Source organism: Nuphar pumila, chromosome 1, assembly GCF_984573655.1.
Source record: "Nuphar pumila chromosome 1, dmNupPumi1.hap1.1, whole genome shotgun sequence".
In the NCBI taxonomy this organism is placed as follows: Eukaryota; Viridiplantae; Streptophyta; class Magnoliopsida; order Nymphaeales; family Nymphaeaceae; genus Nuphar; species Nuphar pumila.
In genome coordinates, this window is record NC_143249.1 from 179,427,787 (window position 1) to 179,447,562 (window position 19,776).

The 19,776-nt window shown below is 37.7% G+C and overlaps 1 protein-coding gene across 1 annotated transcript; it reads left to right on the top strand.

Moving 5' to 3' along the window:
• Positions 1–4,438: 4,438 nt before the first annotated feature.
• Positions 4,439–7,474, top strand: LOC149851473 (bidirectional sugar transporter SWEET14-like). Its single transcript, XM_090008510.1, has 6 exons — positions 4,439–4,484; positions 4,626–4,662; positions 4,767–4,977; positions 5,537–5,698; positions 6,098–6,217; positions 7,178–7,474. The coding sequence occupies exons 1-6, from the start codon at positions 4,442–4,444 to the stop codon at positions 7,472–7,474; spliced, it is 870 nt and encodes a 289-aa protein (XP_089864636.1). The 5' UTR covers positions 4,439–4,441.
• The last annotated feature ends 12,302 nt before the right edge of the window (positions 7,475–19,776 follow it).

The window sequence follows — 19,776 nt, forward strand, 5'->3', positions numbered from 1 at the left end:
ATTGTTTATGCCCATATCCAGGTATTCGGGATTGAGTTTGGTATGGAAATGAGAAAATATCCCCTTCCCCTTGAAAGAAGGAGTGCCATCTATGGGGTAATGATAGAAACAGCAAAACTCTGGGATCTTATGCAAAATTTCATTGCTTTATGTGAATGCATGTGAAAATTTATCAAGGCATGTAAAATTTCATTAGGACACGTCTCACCTGCTCGTACAAAGGGGGATTTCAGAGGACTGGTGCCCTTCGTGGAAAGTTGCTTCCCCAGGCATAGTGTGTGCCCAAGGGGGGTGGTTGGCATAGTGAGGTGGGGCCTTGGCTGCTAGACGGTTAGTGAAGGTTTCATATCATGCAGGTTCCTTGTAGTCTCACACCTCTCACACAAAGCTTGAGGTTAGGCAGGGATCTATGCATGTTCTTATCTTTCTAACTTCTTATAATTCTTTGTTTGTGCCAAACTGCTCTTGACTTGCCATGCACTAGACTTACTAGAGCACCAAGTTTTTTTTGGTTATTGCTTATGGATTCAAAGAAATTAGTAATGATGACATGGATTGCTTCTAGAACTGGAAGACATGCAAACACACACACGCAAGAGCATAGGACGAGAGTATCTTCTCTCATTGGAGGATTTTTTTCCAATAATTTCTCTGTATGGCCCAAATCCCTTGATTAGATGGGCAAAGAAGAAATAATTAACTCTGAAAATAATAACTTTTCAAATCAATGTTTGCTGCTCCCTTTTCCGTTAGATCACGATTAGGACCATCTAAAAATCAAAGTTTTAGGTGTTTTATACTTTAACTAAACCATCAAATGTGTTTATCATTGTTTACTCATAGAAAAGATGTTTTTGTGATGTGTGTATATATTTTAGAGAGAAAAAAAAATCAATGGTTGATATTGTTATAAAATTCGATGATATAATTTTCACATTTTTACATCAAATCAAGTGAAAAAAAAAGCTTATTTCTTAATGATAAACACATCCAACAGTTCAGATTCAACATCAAACAATTAAAACTATGACTTTTTGTTGTAACATATATCTAAAATATATTGCCTACTACCTAATAAGCTTCTACGAGTTGAGCTGAGCTGAGCCCAGTACCTATTGTTCATATTCAGGTTGCCGAGCTTATTTTACAATTTTGAACCAAGTATTTACTAGCCGAACATAGGCTGAAACATGAGCGCGCGGCTGGTCTTGTTTTCCAGTCCTAATCATAACGCGAAAGAAAGAACGTATAGAAAAGAGATTTAGGGTTTTGTGTCGGCGAATACCCTGCAAAAACAGCATAGACAGGGAGCGTACCTGAATTCGCCATAGTTCGTGTAGGAAGTTTCGGCGTTCTTCTCAGCCGATCGACGCCCACAATGAGCCCAGGCCTTAAGTCGACGGTGAGCAGGACCCTTTCCGCAGCGTCCGAATGCGGAACAATATTTTGGCAGGAAAATGCTACGAACACTCATCATCTTCGTGGCTCCTAACCCCTTATTTGTAATGGGAGATTAGGCAGTTACGTGAATGTGGTCTCTCCACATTCACGTAACTCCCACCCACTATCTCCATTACTTGGCCACTTTTGTGACCCACTAGTAGGTGTCAAATCGGGTCAGACTGTGGGTTGGACCCGTAACCCAAAATGTCCAACATTTTGAAGTAAAACTGACCTCCATAAACAATTGCTTGACTAGAAAATACTTTATTTGCTTATTTTAAATCTCGTTATGAGATAAATTTATAAACTCTAATGGACCTTAATGAACCCGGAGTCTCATCGACCCTATTCAAACTAATAAAGCTAAACCAAATAATCAAAATCCAATTACATTAATTCCAACATACCCATTACATTATGTGCCTTATTCCATATATGGCCCACAATAACAAACCCAACTAACTAGATTCGACGAGGACTCCAACTACAGGTGTCAATGGGTCAGATTAGACCCGGACACGACCCGTACCAAACCCTACAAGGTCAGGGTTTGGTGATAAATAAGAATGTCCGATTAGAATTCGGGTCGGACCAAAAAGGTCCAATTAATATATGGAGCCAGGTAAGGTTTGTGAAATTTCATACCAAACCCAGGTTTGACCCGAGTTTTGACTAAGATCCACAAATTTTCAATGTAAAAATTAAGGTTAAAAATATTATTTTACCGGGTATATATGATAGGGGTGTCAACGGGCTTGGTGTACCCAGACTCGACCCAGACCAAACCCTATAGGGTCCGGGTATGGTGACAAATAAGAAAAGCAGATTAAGACTCGGGTTCGGACCAGAAGGTCCGATTAATGCATGGACCCAGGTATAGTTTGTGAAATTTTATACCAGACCCGGATCCGACCTGAGTTCCGATTAAGACTGCAATTTTTCAGTATAAAAAATATTATTTTATCGGGTACGGTCCAGGTATAGTTCATGTAGTTCTTATCGGGTCTGGGTATGGTTTCTCTTATAATAGCCCCGGGTCTGAACCCGATACCATACCCGAAAATCAGGTCCAAGTCTGGTTCCACCTGGGTCCGTACCAAACCCAACCCATTGACACTCCTAACGTTTGGTCCAAGTCTGGTTCATGTAATCCTTATAGGATCCAGGTATGATTCCTCTTACAATGGATCTGATGGCGACAAGGATTCTACGTGATCTACACTAGACAATGGGTGTGTTATGATGGTCTAAGTAGGTGGTCTGACCAATGAATTGCGGCCATTTTTGGTGGCACCAAATGCTCACTAGGAGCTAACCTCACTGGGATATTCCAACCAACTAATGTGTCGTGAGTCTCGTGACCCTTACCGTCCAAATGTTAATTGAAAGCTACAAGACAATATTAGGGCATGTTTGGAATCTGGTAGCTGGGATGGGCGTTTATGCATTTGGTATTCCCGAGGTAAAATTAATCTTGGTCACAAACTTACCTTGGTGGTTCTGTTTGGCATCCGCTAGTTGGGATGGTCGGTTATGCATTTGCGATGGGAAGTGAGATCCATTCTTCTTTGTATTTACACTAAAGAATGGAATTGGCAGCTGCCACTTCTTAGAATGCATAAACGCACACTATTGCATCCCGACTACCAGATTCCAAACAGGGCCTTATGTGATGAGGGAAGTGTTCCCATTAATAAGATGTCAAAAGAGATTGCTAAGGAGAGGTTAATTTGGCAAGTGATGTTAGCACATTTATCACATAAAGAAACAAGAGGGTAGGTCACCTAAGAATGTAACATATGGAGGGTTACATGGCTGCTCTTGACCCACATACCCTCACGCAAAACATGATACTAACATATATATGTCTTGACCCAGTCCACATGTGGGTCCTTCACCTAACCGGCCCCACACTTGTTCTATCGAATGTGTTGACCCAGTACACATATGGGTCCTTCACCTGACATGCCCCACACTTGTTCTATATCGAATGTCTTGACCCAGTACACATGTGGGTCCTTCACCTGACCGGACCCACACTTGTTCTATCGATTGAATATATATATATAAGCTGTGAGAAAAAAATACTTAAAACTAAGATGTTTTTAATGAGCCTAACAAGACCTAACGAAAAAAAGGGGCCTAAAAAGCACATTACTCTACACACATAGCATTTGCTACCCTCGGGGTAAAGAACCCCCTAGTTGGAACTCATAGGTAAAATATTTGCTAGTTGAAACTTTTTATTATTCTATTATAAAAATTTATATTGCTCCTTTTATATTTTTGTTTTATATTTTATTTTTTTTATACAAATTTTCCACCCCCCTCCCCTCCTCCCCCCCCCCCCCCCCCCCCCCCCTTTAAGCAAAATCCTGGATCCGCCACTGGCCATAGGAAAATATTATTCACTATTTCATCTCAAAAGATAGGCAAAAAACTTCATACAAATAACTCAAACTTTAAAAAAATTATAAGAAATTTTTTTCTCTCGTTTGGAAGAATTGAAACGACTGCACTTTTCTCTTTCCTACTCGCATTTTTTCTTATCATTTTCCCACTTCCAAACGTGGTCTAGATCTGATTAGGTGATACCTAACTAAGTCAAATTCAGTAAAGCCTACAGGGCTACAACCAAACCGAACAATTAAATGCGTCCGAGGACCTTTTGGGTTTTCCCTTTTGCATGAAACAGGAATTTGGTGTGGGCCAATGCCAAAATACTCTCCTGAAAGCCATATTAGGTTTTCCCACAGAAAAGAACAAGAGACAAATAAATAAAAAAAAACTTCAAAACACGTCACCTCTCACCACAGGCATGCCACCTACACATGATGTAGAGAATGCCTATAAATACAAAGCAAGATTCACACCAAACCAAGCCCTCACACCAAGGGGATTTGTAGTATAGAGACCTTAGAGAGTGCTTCTTTGCACTACTCTTACCCTAACAAACAGTAGGAGTTTTTTAGGTTCATAACTTTTGAGAGTTGCAGCAATGGCCATTGCACATCCCTTGTCCTTAATTTTTGGCCTCCTAGGTAGAATAATGATGCTCTCATCTACCTTTTCCATTTTTGTTTATTTTTTCCCCTTTTCTGATACATCTCTCTGTGTTTAAAACCCCATGTTGCATCTTATTAATGTGTTTTTCTTTTTTATTCTCAATTGTTACAAACCAGGAAATATAATATCATTCATGGTGTATCTTGCTCCAGCGTAAGCTACCATTCTGATTTTTTTCTTCTTTTTTTAATGATTTTTTGGTGGGGAGGTTTGAGTTGAATGAGGGTGACTAGAAATGCTGTGAATTTTGCATGCAGGCCAACGTTTTACAAGATCTTCAAGAAGAAATCCACTTCAGGGTTTCAAGAAGTCCCTTATGTGGTGGCTCTCTTTAGTGCCATGTTGTGGATTTACTATGCCATTCTCAAGGCCAATGCATTTCTTCTCATCACAATCAACACGGTGGGATGCGTCATCGAGTCCATATACATCATCATGTTCATCTACTATGCACCAAAGAAAGCTAAGGTACTTAACATCATCATCATCATGAGAACATAAACATCATAGCACCACCGGGGGGTTCGCCCCCGCGGCCAGCAGGGTATGAATGAGGGTGTTTCCGCAGCTTTATCGTGGATGGCGCACGTAAGGCAGGGTGGTCGTATCCTCAACTGGGGTTTTACCGTGCAGGGGTACAGGTCCATTAGGTGACCGGTCGGCTTCCTCGTCATAAAAAAAAAAAAATAAACACTTTCATACCCTGCAGGGGTTTTACCGTGCAGGGGTTTCAACTGCCTTTTTTTTTTTATGACGCGCAGAGAACCAGGTCACTTAATGGGCCCGCCCCCTGCCAGGTAGTAAACCCTGAATGGGGTCACCGATACCGAAGCCTTTTACAGAATCCACCAGTTAAAATCACCCTCACACCCAATGAGAGTTGAACCTGGGATGAAAGGGGTCAGCACCTTCTCTGCTAAAGATATCATCAACACTTTCTGCAACACTGCACCAAATTACCCAACGCAAGAGAGAGAGAGAGAGAGAGTAGAGGTGAAGCCAGTGAGGTTATGTGAGTACTTTTCAGGTGAAGGCAGTGAGGTTGCTGCTGTTGCTGAACGTGGGGGTCTTCTGCGCCATTCTCCTTCCTACCATCTTCTTGTCCAGAGGTGCGGATCGTTTAAAGATCTTGGGATGGATTTGCTCAGCCTTCGCTGTCAGCGTCTCCGCAGCTCCTTTGTTCATCATGGTATTCTTTTCTGTTCATACATACATAGAAAGCGACCCTTTTCATTTTTGGCTTTCTTATGGTAAAAAACTTTATATATACATATACTATTTTGTCCGTATGCGAGAAAGCTACTTATCTTTGGGCCGACAATATAGTATCTTGCAGTGTATTTTTGGTGCGTGTACGTTAATATATATATACATAGGAACACGTGTAATGTTCTGTTCACACTTTAAGTGTACTGCTGCACCTGATCTCCCTCCATCATTGCTTGGGCTGACAAATGTATCTTAAAATGAACGGTTATCAGGTGCAGCAGCGCACTAAGATGTATCTTTTTTTGGCTTTGGTGCATGTGATTTCCTGCAATATCCTTTTAACTCATGAAGGAATACCTATTATTTTTTAATCTTGCAGAGGCAGGTGATACGCACTAAGAGCGTGGAGTTTATGCCTTTTTACTTGTCCTTATTCCTCACCACAAGTGCTGTCATGTGGTTCTTTTATGGCTTGCTTATCAGTGATCTCTTTGTTGCGGTAATTCCCTAAAACTACTATTTTTTCCCCTTCTTTTTCTCAAGGACATAAAAAGTTATGAAATCCACGGGTTATAAAAACCACCTTAGGTTTCTCATCTTCTCGAGAGTACACCCAGCATCGACCTTGTGTCTTGAGATGAACACCCATGGGTTTCAAACCAGTGACATCTCTAAAGAATTTGCTCTTGATGCAATTTTCAGAAGAAAAAAAAAACATGTTTATTGACTTGGGTCGGACTAATTTTTTGTTGGTAAAATTGAAAAATGGTCGATTTGATTGGGGGAAACCCATCTCGCGATTTGCTCATCGATTTGACCAAATTGGTCCATGCCCACTTCTCTTGAATCTTCACTTAAGCCAAGTTGAGTTGGCAAGGACATGGAGCCTTGAGTCAAAATTTGGGTCTACTCAAGGCTCTTATTCCACATCTTGGCCTAAATAGAGCAACCAAATTCACTTGTACGAATCCTCGGACCAGTTATATCTGACCAAACCTAAATCTACTTAATCACATTTCAAATCGGTTAAGATTCAGATTTAGTATATGATTTTACTACTGATTCCGAATCCAAATCTTACGGATATCCGAATCTGATTATGTCAAAAAGTATACCCAATTTAGCTATATTGTAATACAGGCCCAGGCTCGATACTGCCCTTTTCCATCTGAAACCAATTACGCTGGATCCCATTAGGTCAAATTCAGTAAAGCCTACATCTGAACCAAATCAGACCCGTTTGCATTATATATATATATATAAACAAAATACTCATGTAATATATGGTGATATTTTCTTATAAAATGATAATATCATGATACTTTAGGTGTTCTAAATTACCACTAAAACATCACATATAATTTCAAAATATGGCCGATATTTGTCACACTGCTACCTCATATGCATCAAGACATCTCTTTTGATACCAATCATTTTTTTTCCTTTTGTGTACAATCAGATTCCAAATGTGCTGGGTTTCACCCTTTCAATCGCCCAGATCATCTTATATGCAATCTACAAGAACAAGAAAGTAGAAGCCATCGCTACAACAGACTCGAAGCTGCCTGAACAAGTTGTAAACATTGTGAAACTAAGTACCATTAATGCTGGAGGCTCAGAGGTTCATCCTGTTCATACTAAAGTGACAGAGGCTCATGATGTTGAGGTTGAAATTGTGACTACCCATAAAAAAGAGGTTGCTCTTGATGTTGAGGCTGGAACTGTGCATACCCATAGAGGAGATGACTTGGTTTAATTTCAGATATGGAGTGTTTTTTATAGGCTTGTGATGTTTGGGTATGTATGCACGTGTAAGTGCTGTTGGTTTGGCTCCTCTATTTTTTCTTGTCATTTTGTTGGCTGGCATCTCTTGGTGATTCAACAATCGGAAAGGACCTCTCTCTCTCTCTCTCTCTCTCTCTCTCTCTCTCTCTCTCTCTGTAATAATGGTACCAGGCTCATACTGATATGAAACTATATCAAGTATTGCGAGGTTCAGATCATCAAACTGTATCAGCCTGTATTGTACAATATAGTGATGCGTTCTACTGTGTTGTAACCATTTTACTACTGTTTTTTATATGATCGACAAAATTCAGGAGATTTTAATGTTTTTTCTTCTTCTTTTTAATTTAATGTAGCCCTTAATATTAAATATTTTGTTTTCATATTTTTTTCTGATATTTTGTATATTCCTTTGATTTTTTTTGCAATTCTTAAAATGGAGCTTGTATCTTACGATAGGTTACACTATGGTACCATACGGTATGTTACACCCACATCGCTAGCCCTTTCTATACTGGTTCCGATATGTTTTTTACAAGGAGAACATGCATGAAATTGATTCTTGATCTCCCATCTTGTTGAATTTGTGGTGAAGGCCTTTTTTACTACTGTTAGTATTAACTTGAAGCCCTAATTTACTGTACGACTATGAAAGGATCATCTGCGTTAATAGTTAACAGGTTTGATAAAAGAAGGATTGCTGCGAGAACTAATTTTTGATTGGACATTTTCAATTGACCATTGGGTTGCTCCTGGTCGTCATAACTAGGGGCATTAATTGATAAAGGAGGTTGGTGCAGTTTTGCATTTCATAAGTTCGTGAATATGCGTCAAATACAGAGCTTTGCAAAGTGAGAACCATTGTCCAAACCTGTGATGAATGATTTTCAAGTTTTACATACCTATTAATTTTTTTATATTCTTCTTTCAGCAAGCAATCTGCTTTTTTAGCTCTCAGTTGAAGGCAAATACTTCAATCATAGCTTGCAAGCATTTGACAATTATGGCATTTTGTAAAACTGTAAATTTTGGATATTATTAACAAATAAATAATTCATCTTTATCTTCGAGTTAAAAATGTGTTTCTATCATTTAAATCTGATTTATTGGTGTTTAAATGTTTGATTACTCATTTTTGGCTAACAAGGGTAAAATTAATATTTTTAAAACTATTTTAGATATTTAACAATCAATTATATTACTTCTAATCAAGAACATATTTTTAAGTGTTTTATAAAATAGATATTTAACAATCAATTATATTACTTCTGATCAAAAATATGTTTTTAAGAGTTTTATAAAATATTTGTGTGATATAATTAAATTTTAGAATTTACTAGATGAATTTAGCAAGTTAAAAATCTTAATTTTTAACCAAGGTGCATTTTGATCATTTTAATCAAAAGTACTATTTAAAATATTTAATCTATGTTTTGAAGTAACCAAATTCGGTAAGATGAAGTTGTTGGTATATGCAGTATTTTCTGCTCAGCAGTTAATATTTATAGGTAGTTCACCCTATCTTTCTTGATTATTTGGAAATTTTATAATTTTAGAGTTTTTAGCATTTTCGACTGCGCACCAAGTGTTTGGTGCATCGTTGCTTGAGCAGTTTTTGCGGATTTCAAAACCCCTCAGTCTTTTGGGTTTCGATTTGTTGTTCTTCACATTATTAAAGTAAGTTTTATTAACTAAACTTGTACAGATTATGCTTAGGCACTAATTGTGTAAGCATAATATTGTTGTGCTAAATACTTTACTGAATTGCAAATACAAGTTATGCACACACACCGCACGTAGTTGTGGATACCTAAGGGTGCTATGGTTGCCTATATGTTTAACTAATTTAAGTGTAGGATATACTAAAAATGTTATACTTACTTTAAGTATCAAAACAATTATAAGCTAATATGCATTGAAAGCAATGCAATGCGAAATGCAAATCGGGTAAATGTCTATGGTAAGTACGTTGAGCAAATGCATTACCCAATAAATTTATTTTTATTGTATATAATATTTTCTTGCTCGCACACACCACTTAGTTGTGGATAACTAGGTCTGTTGAGATTGTAGTTTGGAGATCATGTTAAGCATGAATTGAATACATGTGAATAGAAGTGATTTTCTTGTCATAGTTTGGAGATCATGTTCGTCATGATTTTAGATAACAGAATATGGAGTGTGTTTGTTGTAAGTATATGTTTGAGCATGCATTTATGTATATGAATATTACATAAATTGATGTATTTGACACGACCATATTAAATGCTAGTGTGAAATAATAATTGTGTAATCATGCATGAAAGGATGAACGATAGAATTATGTTCATGATAGGATTATGCAAATACTATTATGCATGAACTGATACATTCCGTGCATGCTCTCATAAATGAACTATAATTTTTGTGAATGTTATTAATATATATATATATATATATATATATATATATATTATGTGTGAGACACATTATGCATGAAATGTTTGCTTTGCATATTGATTCATGTGGTGAAACAGTGCATATATGACTTGAATCCTATATGTATAACTCGAACTACGTAGGAGTTATGTATGTTGAAGTTTAGTTGCTTCATATTATGAAATATGTATGTTCACGTATGCATGCATAGAACTCATGTTTTGTATATGCACGCTTCGAGATTCAATTTACAAAATACAATGTTTCTTGTGGCAATGATATAATGCGTAAGATAATATGCTTTTATATGATGATATGATTTAAATGTCAGGTGATATGAAATTATGAATGCATGTGATAAATGTTTAAGTTCAATAGTGAACTATGGTTTATGAAACCTTATTGGTTAAATGTGTGATTTTATGATTTAAGTGTCATATAAAGTGATGTATGATCTGATGCATAATGATTGTATACATGCTTATGTCTGTGTTGGTGGCTATCGACCCTGAGAGTGGTCAATCATATTGATGCATGTATCACAATAGTTTTCATTGGATATAGTACCCGCTGAATAACTATTCTCAAAGAATTCTCTGTAAGAGTGTGCATGACCAGATCAGGTAATCCAACTAGAGCGGTAAGTCTTTTTGAGAAAGTGTATTGACCAAGAGTGGGTAGCTCGCAAAGACGGTATATTCTTTTGAGTAAATGCTTTGTCCAAGACCCGACAGACCATCAGTCTAGGGTGGTAACTCCTTGTGAGGTTGTACATATTTCAAACAAGGTGATCTGGCGTTGATCTTGTAAATATTTATATGATTAAATGAAATGTTATAATGAATTGTGATGATCTTCTAAGTTGATTGTGATAGCTAGTTATGAATCTATATATTTGGCTTTTTTGTTGTAGCATGATTATATACTGAACTCACATGTGATAATGAGATCCGTATTGATTTTATATTTTGATATAAAGTTATGATTGTGACGCTTATGTTAGCATATAGGTGAATGGCACATCATGCCTATAAATGACTAGTTTTGACTTATGAAGTGAATGATACATCACGCCTACATAGTTTCACTGCAAATGCTTGCATTATGATTATCTGAGTGAATATATCATACCTATGTATCATGATTGATGTGTATCATGAATATCTAACTAAATTACTTAAAAGGTATATGCATGTGGTTTACGCTGGAATGGTCAAATGTGTTTTGACTTATTGTTTATAAGAATTATGAATGCATATAAAAATGATGCAATGGTCTGAATGCCTTATATATATATATATATATATATATATATATATATATATATATATATATATATATATATATATATATATATATATATATATATATATATATATATATATATATATATATATATATATATATATATATATATATATATATTGTGTGTGTGTGATGACTTGTATGACTTCAATACATATAGATTATGCCTTATCATGTGAGTTAATGTTGAATATAATATTAAGTGATGGAATGTTTTTAAATGCTTTATGTTCAAATGCTTGAAATGAATGACTCATAAGACATTTCGTTTAACAAGTCTTTGGACTCTTTCGAGATGTGTCCTAACCTTTGATACCAAAGCAAATAGGATTGGTCTTCCTTTAGGCCATGTTTATTGTCAATCATTATGTTCTCAATAGAGTGAGATTCTTGAATTTGAAATTTGGTTTTCAAATAAAACAAACCATCACACACATATGCAGAACCTATAAAAATAATTTTTTTAACAATAATAAGCTTTGAGTTTTCAAATTTAGCAAGTTTTGAAATCGAAATAAGGTTCCGACTATAGGATAGAACATAAAATATATCAACTAAATTCAAAATGAATCCTGACTCCAATACAACTCTGCAGGTCCCAACGTTCTTGACATGAAAACACATCTTATTTATTGAGAACATGCTTCTTTCATGCTTTGTTGGTTCCCTTTTGTTCAGAAATGCCTACAAAGTGTTGATAATTGCAAAGAGTTCATAATATGTATTGTGGCACTAGAATCAATCCACCAATTATGCAATAAAACATGAATTAAATGGACTCATTACCTTTATTCTCGAGTCATTTCTTATGCTTTAGGCAGTCTACCTTTTTATGTCTTTTCTTTTTGCCTGGAATTTGGCTTTTGCTTGAGAGTTAAAATTCTCTCTAGAGGTTTTCTTCTTGAAAAAACTTGTTTTTGCCCTTGACCTATGTTTTGACTGATCAAAGGCCATATGTACACTCGACACCCTCTTACCCTTCAGTCTTTTTTCATCTTCAACACACTTAGTCAAGAGGTCATTAAAAGTCTACTCATCGTTATGTGTATTGTAGGAGATCTTTAAGGGTCTATATTTAATAGGCAACGAGATCAAAATCGGATAGACCAGAAAGAAGTTTGAAATGTCAAACTTCATATCACTCGGTTGAGATGCAATATTTCTTATAACCAAGATGTATTGTCGAATGCGACTATCACCCGAATATTTCATAGACACTAACTTGGACATCAATATTCTGGCTATAACCTTATTAGAATTGATGAACTAAGCCTCAATGGATCTTAGGGATTTATTCACTGTCATGCACTGATGGATGGTGCTTCGAATGTTCTTTTCCACTCAAGATTGCAAAAACAATAAGCTAAGTTTATTCGAGCGCTCCCACTTCTCAATGATAGCCTTTTGCTCAGCTGTAATATGCTCGGTAATAGCATGAGGTTCATCAATTCTAATAGCTAAATCTAGGTCCATGTAATCCCGAGTAATAATAATATTATTTTTTTTAATCCGACAAATTTGATTCGTCCAAGATGAAAATGTTACTAGAACTGTCAATGATCAAAGAACCTAGCACTGCAAGAAACTTAAGGAAAAGAACTTATAATTGCTCAAACGTGACTCATGTTGAAAAGGTAAAAATTGATACTCTTTATTATTCATCTTTTCTGAGATAAACATAATTGGGTCATTATCATTCCACTTTGGTGAAAACGATAATACTCATTGTTGCTTCATCTTCTCAATTAACAATGAATTGAATTCAATTGGTGAAACTAGTAAATCATGTACATAGAGGCAATTCAACATTGTACCTTTGGGTACAAACATACTTCATGGACTGGTATACATATCTACTATTACAACCTGCGTGAATTTAGAACACAATGACCTACCTTTGAGTAGAATCATTATTTCATAAAGTCACACAGAATCATAATACTAAATCTTAACACGGTCCAAAGAATCCTCAATTAACCCAACCCAGATCACTTTGGTGATTACATGAGTCAGTTAATCGAAATCTTTTACCATGAACATATTTGTATTATGGAGCATTTTCAAGCACACATGATAATGCATGTATATTCATGACAAAATATGTATTATATCATCAAAAACTACACATTCATGCTTCAATGTATATGCATAAATAATTTTTGATGAAAACGCATCACATATGTCATGAATTTAGTCATAATTTATTCGTAAATATCATACATAACTTAAATAACATAAAATGAATGTATAAAGCATGCAAAAGACATGCTTCCATGATAATAAACACCTATAAAGAATAAAAAAATAACAAAATATGCTCTTATGCGTAAAACCCAGGATCCTCATACTGCTCTAGACCTGATTCATAAAAGACCCAGATCGAATCCGGTCCTCGACTCAATCCAGATCTAGACCTTATCTATAATGGATTCAGGTTAGATCTGGATCTTAGGTCCAGTTCAGATCTGGTCAGACCCAAACCTAGAACCCCAAATGGGTCAAGGTACAGTCTGATTCTCGGGATCAGGTCCATACCCAATCCTTAATGGATCTGGGTCCACCTCGAGAGGGGCAGAGACCCGATCCATCCGAAATAGAGAATCTGGGTTTGGATCGGGTCTCCCCGAACTTAGATCCAATATTCGATCCACACGGACTGGGATCAGATCGGGCCACTCGACGCCTTTGGTTTTACTCAAAAATTGAATACATGTTTGGTTTCTCAAACCACATCGACCCCCACTTCAGGCGGCCACCAACAACGGCGATTCTACTGACAAAGGCCACCCCACGGTGACAGTCTCTCGCCAGTGTATCCACCTTATCAATGTCGACGAAGGTAAGGAGAAGTTTTTTTTTTCAGAGGGTTTACACCCTCTTCTCATTTATCAGATAGACTTCCGAGAGTGACTCTGGTTGCCACCAGCTATGGCTGGCATCCAGTAGCTTAGCACCACCGACGGCTACGGTGGTGGTGGAAAAAAACATGGGTAGGGATCAACCTCCCCCATCATGTACCTTCATGCCGGCAGCGTTCATCACTAGCGGCCAGCCTCTTTCGCAAATTGGCAGAGAACCCATATCTGGCAACCGTCACCATCCTCCGCGGGGAAAACAATAGCTAATGCTCTCGACCTGTAGGCGGTGGTTCACCGGTCAATGCCCCCCCGTCATCGTCCAACTTCCCAATGTTAAAAGAGAGTTCGACAAGGGAGAACACTGGCAAAAGTTTTAGTGAGCACTACATGGATGCCTGCCCACCCACACCACAAACTTGTGTAGCGGATGCGCCGAGTGGGCCCATAACCCTATGTTGGCGTAAATTGAAACGTAAAAACTAAAACCACATACTGGTAGCTGTCATGGACGAAAGTGAGCGAAGGTAGCATTGACACGAGCGTTTGACATTCCCTTTAGCCTATCGATGCCCTCGATGAGCCCAGATCTTGAAGTCGAGTGGAGAGCAGGACCCTTGAACCCCAGAAAGTGAAAAATAATATTACATGTATTGTTGTTGTGTAGCACTCATCACACAACCATTGGTCTTTATAAACTTATGAGAGAAACCTATAGTGGGAGGTTACCACCTTCATATGTAGAAACCAATTACAAGAGTAAAACCAACCAGATAACAGTACCATGGCAATGCAACATAATGATGAAGAAAGGAATAATGCCAGGAACAATTCAGTGAAAAGAGTAAGATATGCCATAATTGTCAAATGCTTGCAAGCTATGATTGAAGTGTTTGCCTCGAACTGAGAGCTAAAAAAGTAGTTTGTTGAAAGATGAATTTAAAAAAATATATGTATGAAAAACTTGAAAATCATTCATCAACCGGTCTTAGAACATTGGAACCAGTTTGAAACATGTACAAAAGCCTATAAACCCTTAAAACAAAATGAGAAAATTCATGTTCCGTTATAGATTTATGAAAACAGGGTCTCTACATTCAGGAACCGATAAAAACATTGATAGGAACTGGTTAAAAAGGGCTCTTAACAGGTTTGGGAATTCTCTGTATCGATCACAAAACTTATTCAGTCTTTAAAGGTCTAAATAATACATGAACTTTATTTCAGACCTAATCTGATTCAATCCCGGATCCAAATCCAGTTCCAATGGATCTAGACTCGTTTATTACCAGGTCTCGGGTTGGATCCCACTATCCATATCCAATCCAAACAGGATCTGTGTTAGATCAAGATCTATAACATGATCAAGATCCGGACCTGATCCATAAAGAATCAGGATTGGATCCCGGTACTCGACCTAATCCAGATCTAGACCATATCCATAAAGCATTCAGGTCGGATATGGATCCTAGGTCTTGTCTGAATCAAGTCAGACACGGACCTGGAACTCCAAATGGGCCTAGGTCCCATCTAGTCCCTGAGATCGGGTCCAGACCCGATCCACCTGATCCTAAACGGATTTGGGTACTGATCGGGTTTGCCTCAGAACAGGCGGAGACCCGCTACACCCAGAATAGAGAATCTAGGTCCAGATCGAGCCCCCCTAGACTCAGATCCAATACCTGATCCACATGGACCAGGTTCAGATCAGGCCACCAGCCAGGTCGGGTTCCACTGTATATTGCTACAGTGGAACCCAACAACATTTGGTTTTAAACTGAACACCTACGGTTTTACTCAAATCATGTTGCCCTCCTATTTCAGTGGCCACTGGCACCGTCGATTTCGTCGATGAATGCCACCCCCACGACGATGGACTCTCACCGGCATATCCACCCCACCGGCGCCGGCGAAGGTGAGGAGAAGTTTTTTTTTGTGTTTGTCCTAGGTTTACACCCTCCCACTGCCGTTGGCAGCCGCCTATGGCGAGCGACCCCAATTGCCACTGGCAAGGCCAACCTTCGAGGGCCTACCACAGCTGGTGGCTGCGACGATGGGAAAAAACTTGGGTAGGGATCGCCCTCCCCCTTCTTGTACCTTCATGCCGACAGTGGCCATCACCGATGGTCGGCATCTTTTGCGAACAGCTATGGCCAGCCTTCAATGGTTGACCGCCATCGTAACTAACCATTCGCCGATGACAGCAACCAGTAGAATTTCTGGCTTCGCTGACTATGGCTATTCACAGCCACAATAGCCAGCCTCCACCGTCGGTTGTCCACAGGTTGCCATCGACGACAACCGACTGCCATCCAGCAGAGCCTGATCTAGCCTTCAAGCATCTATGGCGACCCATCTAAGGGAGCAGAGGGCTCCATATTGGGGAGTTCTGAAAATTTGGTAGAGAACCCATATCTAGCAACCGGCGGTGCCCACCGCCATTCTTCACGAGAAAAATAATAGTTATTGTTGTCGATTTGTAGGCAGTGATTCATCGGTCAACTCCTTCTCTGTTGCCGTCCAACTTTCCAATGTTAAAAGAGAGTCTGACGAGAGAGAACGTCGATAAAAGTTTCGATGAGCATCGCATGGATGTTGGTGCATCCACACCATAAACATACATGCGCAAAGTGGTCTCATAACCCAATGTTGGCATAAACCGAAATGTAAAAACTAAAACCACATGCCGGCATCCGCCATAGACGAAATTGAGCGAAGAGAATGTTGACACGGGTGTTTAGTATCCTCCTCGGCCTATCGATGCCCTCAATGAAACCAGACCTTGAAGTCGAGAGGAGAGCATGACCCTTGAACACTAGAGAGTGAAAAACAATACTGCATGTAGTGTTGTTGTGTAGCACTCATCACACTAATTGCAGTGGTCTTTATAGACTTCTGAGAGAAGCCTGTAGTATGAGGTTACCACAATCAGTGGTTATCCTTCATGAGCAATTGCAATAACTACCCTATAAACAATATCATATGTAGTGTTGCGTAGCACTCATCACCTTGAGTTCATTACAAGTTTATTAATGAATTCTTCCTCTGAAGATGCTGAAATTGAACAATAAAAGGTTTATGATGGCCTTCATTGTATCATTGTAAAATGAATTTGTGGGTTTAGACACCTCTGTAATATGTTGCATAAATGTACCATTTTCAAGCCTGATAATCATTCTTAGACCTTATATATGTCTATGATACACGTGGAATGCACAAATGTTTTATAAATCTAGAAAAAAGTCTTCATCATAGTTTCCTATGAGTTACATATCATTTGTTTGGTGTTTGTTGAGTTTGGATATGATTTTCCCGTTCTTTTCTTTTCTTTTCTTTTATTTTGTGTTGAGTCTCACATCTCCTTTGAAATTTGCTAAAAGAGTTGTAATGGGGTAGACATCTCAAGAACGAAGGGTTCACCTACGAGGTGGTATGAATATTCTGAAATTATAGAACAAAATTTCACTCTAGTAGTTTTTTTGACTTAACCATTGGTGCCTTTATATGGATTGGAAGGTCACATAATGTAACCTTTTCTATGCTTTGATTCTTGGATTGTGAATTTGGGTTCTTCCATTTTTGTTGTTTGGTTGGTTTATAAAGGTGTTCACTAGATGAATATTTGTTTTTTGAGCTTCTTAGTCTTAAAAAGAGAAAATGGCATTCCTACACATTTGATGTTTGATGCATGAAGGTTGTTATTTGATGTTTGATCAGTTATGATTTGACTCCATTAGCGTATCATTTTAGTTTTACCACCCAAAAAAAAAACTATAATGGTAAAAAGGTTGCAACAAGAACTATGGTAACTAACCTAACTCCAGAGTACGTGTGTTTCTACCTCCCTTGCTGCCTCTTCAAGGAAGAACCATAACCATAATCAGGAACACCACTCTCATAGCCAGAATCATAGTCCTCCCATTCATTATAGAGTAAATATCTACTTTTCGAAGCTTTGTTTCTTCTTCCACTACCCGCCTGAAGACTAAATGTTGTTGATGACAATCTTGTGTTGCTATAAACCAATTTGAAAATCATATTCATGGCAAAAACCAAATTAATATTCATATTCGGGTCAAAAATCCATATTCGAGGAAAATCCAATTAGAGATCCATATTCGGGGCAAAAATCCAATTTGAGATTCATATTTGGGGCAAAAATCTAATTTGACATTCATATTTGGGCCAAAAATCCAATTCAAAATCCATATTCAGGACAACAATTTGAGATCTTTATTTGGAGCAAAAATTCATATTCGAGGCAAAAATCTCATTCGAGGTCTATATTTGATGCAAAAATCCAATTCCAAATCTATATTCATGGCAAAAAAACATGATTTTAGATACAATGTCTTAATTAGATCCATATCCGGGCAAAAAACCATAATAAACTTGTTCAAATATGTAAAATAGTACGATCCAAAATAAAGTAATCTGACCCATTATCCATGACTGTCCAAGTTATCTGCACATCATCCTCAAACAGCAGACATTTCCAACATAGCATTTGAGTATGTTCCATGTACCAATGTTATGTTTCGTTCTTTTTGTTCATTTCGTTCAACCTTGGACAAGCGATAGGACATACCCTGACGGAACGATTTTGAGAAATTCAGAACATGGGCCAAACAACCACCCTCGTACCTAGAAACCAATTATAGAGTAAAACCAACAGGATAGCTGAATTATGGCAATGTAACATAATGATAAAGAAAGGAATAATGCCAAGAACAATTCAGTGAAAAGAGTAAGATATGCCATAACTGCCAAATGCTTTTGCTGAAAGAAGAATATAAAAAATTTAATAGGTATAGAAAACTTGAAAATCATTCGTCACAGGTTTATACAATGGTTATCACTCTGCAAAGCTCTATACCTGATGCATAGTTAGAAACTTACGAAATGCAAAACTGCACCAACCTCCTGGTCCAATTAATGCTCTTAGTTATGACGACCAGGAGCAACCCAATGGTCAGTTGAAAATGTCTAATAAAAAATTAGTTATTGCAGCGATCCTTCTTTTATCAAACCTGTTAACTATTAACGCAGATGATCCTTTCATAGTCGTACCATAAATTAGGGCTTCAAGTTAGTACTAACAGTAGTAAAAAAGGCCTTCACCATAAATTCAACAGGAAGGGAGATCAAGAATAAATTTGTATAAAGCATATCGGAACCAGTATAGAAAGGACTAGACATATGGGTGTAACATACACTATGGTACCATAGTGTATCCTATCGTAAGATACAAGCTCCATTTTAAGAATTACAAAAAAAATCAAAGGAATACACAATATATCAGAAAAAAAACTAGGAAAAATATTCACTATTAAGGGCAGTACTTAAACATATTTTAGTGTATCCACCTGATTCGGACCATGGGCCAAAACTGGGCCAGACCAGCCATCATTTCAGAGAGAGAGAGAGAGAGAGAGAGGTCCTTTCCGATTGTTGAATCACCAAGAGAGGCCAGCCAACAAAATGACCAGAAAAAACAGAGCCAAGCCAACAGCACTTGCACATGCATACATACCCAAACATCACAAGCTTATCAAAAACACTCCATATCTGAAATTAAACCAAGTCATCTCCGCTATGGGTAGGCACAGTTCCAGCCTCAACATCATGATCAACCTCTTCTCTATGGGTAGTCACAATTTCAACATCAACATCATGAGTCTCTGTCACTTTAGTA